This window comes from Pygoscelis adeliae, unplaced genomic scaffold, assembly GCF_000699105.1.
Source record: "Pygoscelis adeliae isolate BGI_AS28 unplaced genomic scaffold, ASM69910v1 Scaffold71, whole genome shotgun sequence".
In the NCBI taxonomy this organism is placed as follows: domain Eukaryota; kingdom Metazoa; phylum Chordata; class Aves; order Sphenisciformes; family Spheniscidae; genus Pygoscelis; species Pygoscelis adeliae.
In genome coordinates, this window is record NW_008824356.1 from 8,459,823 (window position 1) to 8,469,293 (window position 9,471).

The window sequence follows — 9,471 nt, forward strand, 5'->3', positions numbered from 1 at the left end:
AGATCTAGTCCAAGATCTAGTTTACCAAGATGTTTTGCTTCAGAAGGAGAGCTCTATAAAATGAGGATATTAGCGGAAAAAAAGGAAAAGGAGCAGGCCACTAAGTTGATTAAGGGACTGGAGCACGTGTCATAGCAGGATAGGCTGAGGGAGTAGGAAATGTTTATTCTGGAGAAGACAAGAGTCAAGGGAATCATCAATGTGTATAAATACTTGAAAGGGGGAGGGGGCGGTGTCGTGGAGGCTCATGTAGTCAAATTAGGCAGGTGATAGACTCAAAAATAAACTTTATTTTAACCAAAATTGTTTAGCAGAAAACTAACTAGAAATGAGGCTTCAACACTCCGACAACATCAGTAAACCACAGGTTCAGGATGGTGTACGAGGGATTAATACTGCACAGCCGGCTTTAGAAATGAGGATCCAAAATGTGCACAATCACTCACCTATAAGAGGAGGGCTCTCAACCTCGAGGAGATTCCTTGGGCAGCATCCCGGCCCAAGGGGTGAGTCTCTGACTGCAGACCCGCTGCTCTGAGGAGGACCGGCTCAACTTGCCCTCCAGCAGGGCTCCATTTATACCCTAGTTGAGTCTGATCTGTGGTCAATTCTAATTGGATGAGGGCCTTGACTTTCTTACCCCTCGCCCAAGATGTATATGTGACCATAATTACTGGCCCAAAGTGTGTGTGTGAGGGTCAGCACTCACCACCGTAAAGGTGTGAAAGTAAGGGTGTGAAAAGGATGGACACAGTGGTCTTAATGCCCCCAGTGTTTTATCAGGGCAGGTGCACCTGCCACAGTGGGGAACTGGGAAGACGGAGCCAGGGTCTCCTCAGCGGTGTCCAGTGACAGGACAAGAGGCAACAGGCACAAACTGAAATACGGGAAAGTCCATTTCAACATAAGAAAAAACTTCTTTACTGTGAGAGCAGTCGAATTCTGGAACATGTTGCCTAGAGAGGCTGTGGAGTTTCCAATCCTGGAGATACCAAGAAGTCAACAGGACACATCCCTGCCCCATCCCTGGAAACATTCCAGGTCAGGTTGGATGGGGCTCTGAGCCACCTGATCTAGTTGAAGATGTCCCTGCCCATGGCAGGGGGGTTGGACTAGGTGACCTTTAGAGGTCCCTTCCAACCCAAACTATTCTATGATTCTATGACACAGCTCTGAGCAACCTGCTCCAGGTGACCCTGCTTTGAGCAGGGAGGTCAAACTGGATGATCTGAAGCTTAACTATTCTGTGATTCTTTAAAAGATAAAATTATAGCAGGCAGCATTCAGACTCTTCTAAGAGTAGAAACATATACTACTTATCAAAAAGAACTCCAGAAGAACAAAAAAGAAGTTTAAGTAAGTGGTTGAAATCAGCTAGTTGTGCCATATTTAAATATGTATGATAGCAAAGAAGATATCAGAAGTAAAAAAGCCCTCCTACAGAAAGGGGAAGCAATTTCTAACTCAATTTAAAAAGAAATACAAGCAAATCAGAAGAAAAAAAAAAGGCAGAGCAAAACCAAGTGTTTTAGAAGCAATTTTTTTAAAGCATAAAATTAGTAATAATTTTCTTTTAGGTGCAAGAAACCAGCCAGTGGGTGAGACTTTAGAGGGATAAGAACAGCACTCTTGGGAAACAATGCATAGAAAAAAGCTGAATTGTTTATTATTTATTATTAGGGTGTTCATGATGGAAGTGCTCAAACAATGTTCCTACACTAGAACCTTTTTTACAGGTTTACTTCTTTACAGAGTATAACTCTGAGAAAACATCTTGACTTCAAGTGTCAGTAGGAGAGGTTTTGGGACAAAAGAAAAAATGAGTGGAAAACACTAGCAGGACCAGATGACATTCACCTGGCAGTTCTAAAGGAAATCCACCTCCCCCACAAACTGTGCAATGTATCTGCTGAGGTGGACTCAGTACCAGAGATATACAAACATAATACTAAATTTTCTGAGAGTTTCAGGATGGACTGAGATAGAAGATTTTAATTTCAGTTTATGAAGAACATTGTTTTAGTAACTATAAAGCTTTCTATTGAAGTATCCCAATAGGTTAAAATGAGTCTAAAGAATTCCAAAGGAAAATCGCTCTTTCAATGGAAGATGTGATTTCTTTAAAGAATTTTTAATTTTGCATATGCATTTATATCTCGTTGGCGTTAAAGTCCTGATATGTCTTTACTGTCCATATTCTGCACTATGACACATTAAAGATGAGCTTTAAAACAGAGAGAAAATCACAGGAGGAACCCATATCCTACTTGAATTTGAATGGTATTAGAACCTAGCAAAGTGATATGAAGACCCCCCCCCTCTGGATTTGATTTTTGCTGTAGAATTCTATGAAACTCTTAAATTACTGTGAGAATCTGAAAAAATTCTGATCCTGTCACTGGATATTCTGACATTTGTCTTTTTCTTCCTTTTTCTTCCTTTACCTAGGGATGTCTCCAGAACAGCCATTGCTAACCTTCCAGCCAAAGGACTGGAAAGCCTTAAAGAACTAATTGCCAAAAATACGTGGACTTTAAAGAAATTACCAGCTGTAAAGATATTTCTTCAGCTAATGCGAGCTGACCTATCATATCCAAGTCACTGCTGTGCTTTCAAGAGCTGGAAAAAAAACAGTGGGTGAGTTTCACTGACTTGCATTCAATTTTAGAGTATGTAAGTGAAGACAATGTTTTAGTATTAATACAAAATTATATCTATTGGCACTTTTGTGACCATTTTTTCTAGGTATAGAGGACATTCTTTGAAAGAGATTACAATTTCAAACTGACAGAAGAAAGAATCTTTGATACAACAATTTGTAGGACCTTTTACAACAGCTTCTCCTTTTGTTGAGCCCAGAATTAAAGGGAAAAAAAAGAAAAGGGTAATATGCTATAACACAGAATGTGCTGTAGCAGGGACTGGAAAAAAAAGTTTTGGAGGGGTTATAGCCTCATGTCTCCTATGTTTTCTAACTGAAAAGCTCAGAATAAATGATTCTGTAGTAACCTTGTAGACAGATTATTTCAAATTCCATTTTGGCAGGATTTCTGGCCTCCCATCAGAACAGGTGCTGATAGCTTTTGGAAAGAAAAAAATACATTTATAGATGTCCTGATACACCACAGCGACTCATCTGCTGGGGGGAGGGAGGGAGGGGGGACGACTTACTGTGATTAGTAGCAGAATTTCACTGCAGAATGCAAACCCATTGTAAATTTCTCCAAAGTTTAATAAGGTTTAGAGAATTCTCATCCAGGCCAGCCCCTGATTTAGGAAGACAGCCCCAGTCTTCAATATTGCAGTATTTGTGGTTGGAATGCATAGTATATTAAAAATATGCTGAGTATATGAATTATTCAATAATAACCTCACAAAGCAATAACATTCACAATTACAGTGGACTGGGAAAGTGTCGTGGTTTAACCCCAGCTGGCAACCAAGCACTACACAGCCGCTTGCTCACTTCCCCACCCCCGGTGGTATGGGGGAGAGAATCAGAAGAGTAAAAGTGAGAACACTTGTGGGTATAGATAAGAACAGTTTAATAACTGAAATAAAATTTTAAAAAAAAAATTGTAATGAAAAGGAAAACAACAAAAAGAGAGAGAAATAAAACCCAAGAAAGACAAGCGATGCAAATGAAAAACAATTGCTCACCACCCGCCGACCGATGCCCAGCCAGTCCCCAAGCAGCAGCCCCCCTGGCCAGCTTTCCCCAGTTTATGTACTGAGCATGACGTCACATGGTATGGAATGTCCCTTTGGCCAGTTTGGGTCAGCTGTCCTGGCTGTGCCCCCTCCCAGCTTCTTGTGCACCTCCAGCCTTCTCAGTCGGTAGAGCATGGGAAGCTGAAAAGTCCTTGACTAGCGTAAGCACTACTAAGCAACAGCTAAAACATCGGTGTGTTATCAACATTATTCTCATCCTAAATCGAAAACACAGCACTGTACCAGCTACTAGGAAGGAAATTAACTCTATCCCAGCTGAAACCAGGACAAAAAGTGAGGACAGAAATAAAACAGAGTGGAGAGATTCAAAACCTGGACAGCAAGAATGTGCAGAAAGAACCCAGTACAATCTAATGACTGAAAGAAACAAGTATTTGCATGTCTATCAGTAGAGGTGAAAATTTCTCAGAATTAATTGTATGCAATTTCAAATTATAAGCAATCTCGAATTCTACACACCTGGAAATGAGAAATGCTAAAGGTTATGTGACAGTCGATCACAGTGACCAAAAAATTTTATGCCAAATTGTAATTCTTTTCCTAGTAAAAAGTATGAACAATTTTCAACTACAAATACAGGTGCATCACACCATGAGGTACAGGATTCCCAACCACTACACTGCTAGTTAGCTGTAAAGCAGCTACAGGAAATACACAGAATAGAAATTAAAATGCTGGACATTCTGGGAGAAACTGATTTGTGAGCAAAAACGAAAAGGAAAGTAATACTTGTGTGTATTATCTAAGAAGTTATAAACAGCAGATAAAAGTCTTATTACCTACTAAGAATGTAGGTCCCAAGAAGGAAGAGGGATTATGGATGCTGAAGAAGCCAAATTACTACTGGGGATAGCTGATAGCAACAGAGAAAGGAAAAATAGAGTTTAAAAAAAAAACAGAAATGCTCAAGCTTATTGTTCACTATACATTCTGTTAACAGAAATATATCCGATCACATTTTTATAGCTACGTTTTCATTCACGGTGATTTGCTTTTGAAGTGTTCCCTTTGTTTACTCGCTGTACTCCAGTCAGACTGTAAATGCCAGTGGTGATTTCCCCCTCTACTCTTTCAGAATCCTGGAGTATCTGATGTGTAACCAGAGTGGCAGTCACAGCTTTCGTAAGAAAAGAGCAGTCAAAGCTCTCAGAGGTCCATTTTACAAAGATTATGCTGAAGAATACACAGACCACACCGATACTGTTTATGACAAAAACACCAAGTTCACTAATTTTCATGAAAATTCACATTATTACATTTTTTTGGAAGAGCACGGAGAAGGAAATCTCGGGTTTGGCCAAGAGCTCAAGAACCCTCAAATGGAAGATGTCCAGACCTTTGACAGTCATTATGACTATCCTGTCTGTGGAGGCAATGAAGACGTAATATGCACTCCAGAGCCTGATGAGTTTAATCCCTGTGAGGATATAATGGGATATCAATTTCTGAGGATTGTGGTGTGGTTTGTGAACCTGCTGGCCATCCTAGGTAACATTTTCGTCCTTTTCATCCTTCTCACCAGCCATTATAAACTGACTGTACCACGCTTTCTGATGTGTAACTTGGCCTTTGCTGATTTTTGCATGGGGTTGTACCTCCTCCTGATCGCTTCAGTGGATCTCTACACCAGGTCAGAGTACTATAACCACGCTATAGAGTGGCAGACTGGGCCTGGTTGCAACACAGCTGGCTTTTTCACGGTCTTTGCTAGTGAACTTTCTGTATACACACTGACTGTGATCACCCTGGAGCGCTGGTATGCCATCACTTTTGCCATGCGCCCGGATCGAAAGATTCGCCTCCGGCATGCCTTGGTTATCATGCTGGGAGGGTGGCTCTCGTGCTTTCTTCTTGCCCTTTTGCCACTGGTTGGTGTCAGCAGCTATAGCAAAGTCAGCATCTGCTTGCCTATGGACACTGAAACACCGGTGGCTGAAGCCTATGTTGTCTTCGTTTTAATATGTAACATTATTGCTTTTGTCATCATTTGTGCCTGCTACATAAAAATCTATGTTACTGTGCGAAACCCTCAGTACAAGTCAGGGGACAAAGACACCAAAATTGCCAAGCGGATGGCTGTGTTGATTTTCACTGACTTTTTGTGCATGGCTCCCATCTCTTTCCATGCTTTATCTGCCATTATGAACAAACCATTGATAACTGTCACCAATTCCAAGATTTTGCTGGTACTCTTCTACCCGCTCAATTCTTGTGCCAACCCCTTTCTTTATGCTATTTTCACCAAAGCCTTCCGAAGAGATGTGTTTATCCTGCTAAGCAAGTTTGGTATATGTGAGCATCAGGCTCAAGTCTACAGAGGTCAGACAATCTCAGCCAAAAACAGCAGTGGTTCTTATGGGCAGAGAATCAGCCAAGGGATAGGCCAGATTCTTACAAGCATTCAAGACCCGGTCAACGATTACCTTCCTGCCGTGACAATGCAGAACCAAATTCTCGTGGAAGAATGCAAGCAAACTGAGCTATAACACCTCAAAGTATCACAGCCACAATCTGGTCAAGAGGTGGTTGTGCATATAGTGAATCGGCTGAGAAGATAACGTATTATCCATATCCTTTTTCTGTAGCCTATCCTTTGTGATGTCTGAAAGTACCTTCAGAATGGTCGTCTTTTAGACAAGTCACTCATTTGAACCTCTTGTCTCACACTCTTACCAGTGCAGGTCAAAAGATACTATTCTGATGATACTGCTGGAAGTAGATGTGAACACTCTATCTGAATAGGAAAATTAATATATATAAACTCAGCAAATATGAAATATACCCTCATCTCAAAAATTTAAGGAAGTAGGATACCAAGCATAAAACTTGGGAGTACTTGTATGACTAAAAAAAGGACATAAAGGTTTATAATTAAAACGAGATTAAAAAAAAAAAGGTTGAAGTTTTCAAATGCCAACTGCCTGTGTGTCAAAAGGTTCAATTGGTTTTCTAACAGCAAATTTCTAAAACTTCCACCAGGGGTTAAAATGGAAGAGATTCCTTCTGCTTCTGCCATCTTGATCTAAAATGAAGCTAGTCTTTTGTTTGCAGTTCTTGGTTTAGCTGAGTGAGGTGGGAAAAGAAGCCTCTTCATATTGCCCTTATAGCGGTAAAAGGCGAATGTCATTGATTTTGCAGCTGTTCGTAAGATAACAGGTAAGAAACATTAGGGCATTTGTCTTTGCGTGCTGCAAAAATTCCATCACCATCACTCTCTCACTTCTTGATAAACCTACTTAGGAGATGGTTTAGTTTGAATTTGTTTTGAAGACCAGTCTACCCAGTCAAGTTAATGACATTTGTATTTTTTTGATGGCCGAAACTTAAGATTGTACTACATTTTCTCCCAATTATCCATTCTGTACCTGACTCCAGCATGTTTATTACTTTGAACACCTTGTAACTACTGCTTTCTCACCACTACTGCTATCCCTACTTACCCCTCTCTTACAGGGCTAGAATGATTTTCCTTTTAGCACTTGCAGCACTTTGAGCTGCCTCAAATCTACACTTAGACAAAGGGAGTGGATCGTGCCTTCAGGTTACTTCGTGCCCTTCAGTTACTGAATTGAAGGCTAACCACTAGCTCCTCCAACATGTTTTAAGAACATCTCTCCATCTTGTAGTGAGATCTGTTATCTGACTTATGTAATGTCTGCAGTACAACTACATAAACCACACAGTTAACTTCTGGTTGGCCATAGCCTGTCTGTAGCTTAGACACATACTCTCCACACTGTGCTTAGGGAAATCCAAGCTCAGACACAGGGAACAACCGAAAGCCTTTTGCTCCAGTGAAGCACTAAAGCATTCTTCTGCCATACCTGCTGCTAGAAGAGGCCAGACCAAGATCAAGCTTGGCTGTGCTCAGTTCATCCATACTCCACAAACAAATGAACCGCGGCCTGGCTCTCTACATCTCCTGCAGACATCAGGACTCAGGCTAGGAGCTGCTCTGCACCAGCTTGCTTGTTAACACCTGTGTGGCCTGAGTGCCTGGTTTTGACAGCAGGATCAGACCTGTTCTCAGCCAACTGTAGAGACTAGCTCTGTAGGACTGCCACCAAGAGTGCAACTGATCATTTCACCCATCTATTTGGAAGGCTTACTATGAGAATGGAGAATATTGGGTGAATCTTTGCCTTCAGGTAGGTATTTTAAAGTTCATTTTGTAATATCTATACTGCTTTTAATGGAATTATAGTCTTTGAGGAACTGTAATTAAACTGAACAGACAATAGTCAGGTCTTTTATAATGTGGGTTAGTAGTATCCAGAAAAAAGTAATGGTAGAGCCCTTCAAACTCCTAGCTACTTCAGTTGGAAATTGCATGACTGTAAATGCCATGTACATAATCCACTTCAAACTCAATTTGATTCTATACGCCCGATTATAAATGAAGGCTGCTTCAGTGAGCAGAAATAAGGGCCTAGATTCACCAACTCTGCGAGACTGTCTCATAAAAAAAAAAAATTCTGTCATTGTGAATGCCATTAAAAATCTACAATATTGCATTATAGATTAATTTAGCTGCCTATTTTGGGGGTAGGGGCATGCTTCCATTTTTGGTTAATTCTCAGCAAACTTTGAAACCAAAACTGCTGAAAGCCATGCAAATAATAATTTATGACCTCTTCTTTTGTGATCTGGACACACCCAGTGTTAATCAGAAACATAAAGGTAGCTTCTTAAGTATGCAGATCAGCAAAATTTCGTACTCTTGAAACGGCTGCATTTGGAACACTCTGGCCGTGTCTGGGAGTCCCATACAAAATGCATTATGTTGAGATGCAACCCCTGCCCCTGGGTTCTGTCACCCTTCTGATACTGGAATAATCATTAAAGGGAGAAAAAGTTTCCTGAGTGCCTTTATTTAGTATCTCAGCAGCAGCTAAGACAATCAAGTTCTAAATGGACAATCTGTAAATTTATGCTACAGACTTCCTAGATACTAGCGTACCAGTGGAAAAGAAAATCCAAGCTTGAATCGTATACTTTTTCAGAAAGGGAGGAAAGACTAAATCAACATTTATTTTAAAAGTGCTTTTAAAAGTAATATGGATCACTTATTTCAAAGCTAGGTTTGAAATAGGAGGTTGCTGGAGTGTGTGGAAGGTAACTTAGACACAGCTGGTGAGGGAACCAACTAGGGAAGGCACCCTGCTGGACCTGTTGTTTGTGAACAGAGAAGGACTTGTGGGCGATGTGATGGTTGGAGGCCATCTTGGGCATAGCAATCACGAAATGATAGAGTTTTTGATTCTTGGAGAAGTAAGGAGGGGGGTCAGCAGAACTGCTACCTTGGACTTCCGGAGGGCAGACTTTGGCTTGTTCAGGACGCTGGTTGAGAGAGTCCCTTGGGAGGCAGTCCTGAAGGGCAAAGGAGTCCAGGAAGGCTGGACATTCTTCAAGAAGGAAATCTTAAAGACGCAGGAGCAGGCTGTCCCCATGTGCCAGAAGACGAGCTGGCAGGGAAGAAGACCAGCCTGGCTGAACAGAGAGCTTTGGCTGGAACTCAGGAAAAAAAGGAAAGTTTATGACCATTGGACAAAGGAGCAGGCCACTCGGGAGGACTAAAAGGATGTCGTTATGTTACGCAGGGAGAAAATTAGAAGGGCTGAAGCCCATCTAGAACTTAATCTGGTTACTGCCGTAAAAGACAATAAAAAAAGTTTCTATAAATACATTAGCAACAAAAGGAGGGCTAAGGAGAATCTCCATCCTTTATTGGATGTGGGG

At 41.1% G+C, this 9,471-nt stretch overlaps 1 protein-coding gene across 3 annotated transcripts in view; it reads left to right on the plus strand.

Annotated features, from left to right (window-relative positions):
- The window catches only part of TSHR (thyroid stimulating hormone receptor), an 82,906-nt gene extending 76,688 nt beyond the window's left edge, over nt 1-6,218 (plus strand). For all 3 annotated transcript variants that reach the window (XM_009319423.1, XM_009319424.1, XM_009319425.1), the window contains 2 exons: nt 2,449-2,637; nt 4,808-6,218. In XM_009319423.1, coding sequence (XP_009317698.1) covers nt 2,449-2,637; nt 4,808-6,218 — 1,600 coding nt within the window. The remainder of the gene's footprint in view (nt 1-2,448; nt 2,638-4,807) is intronic.
- The last annotated feature ends 3,253 nt before the right edge of the window (nt 6,219-9,471 follow it).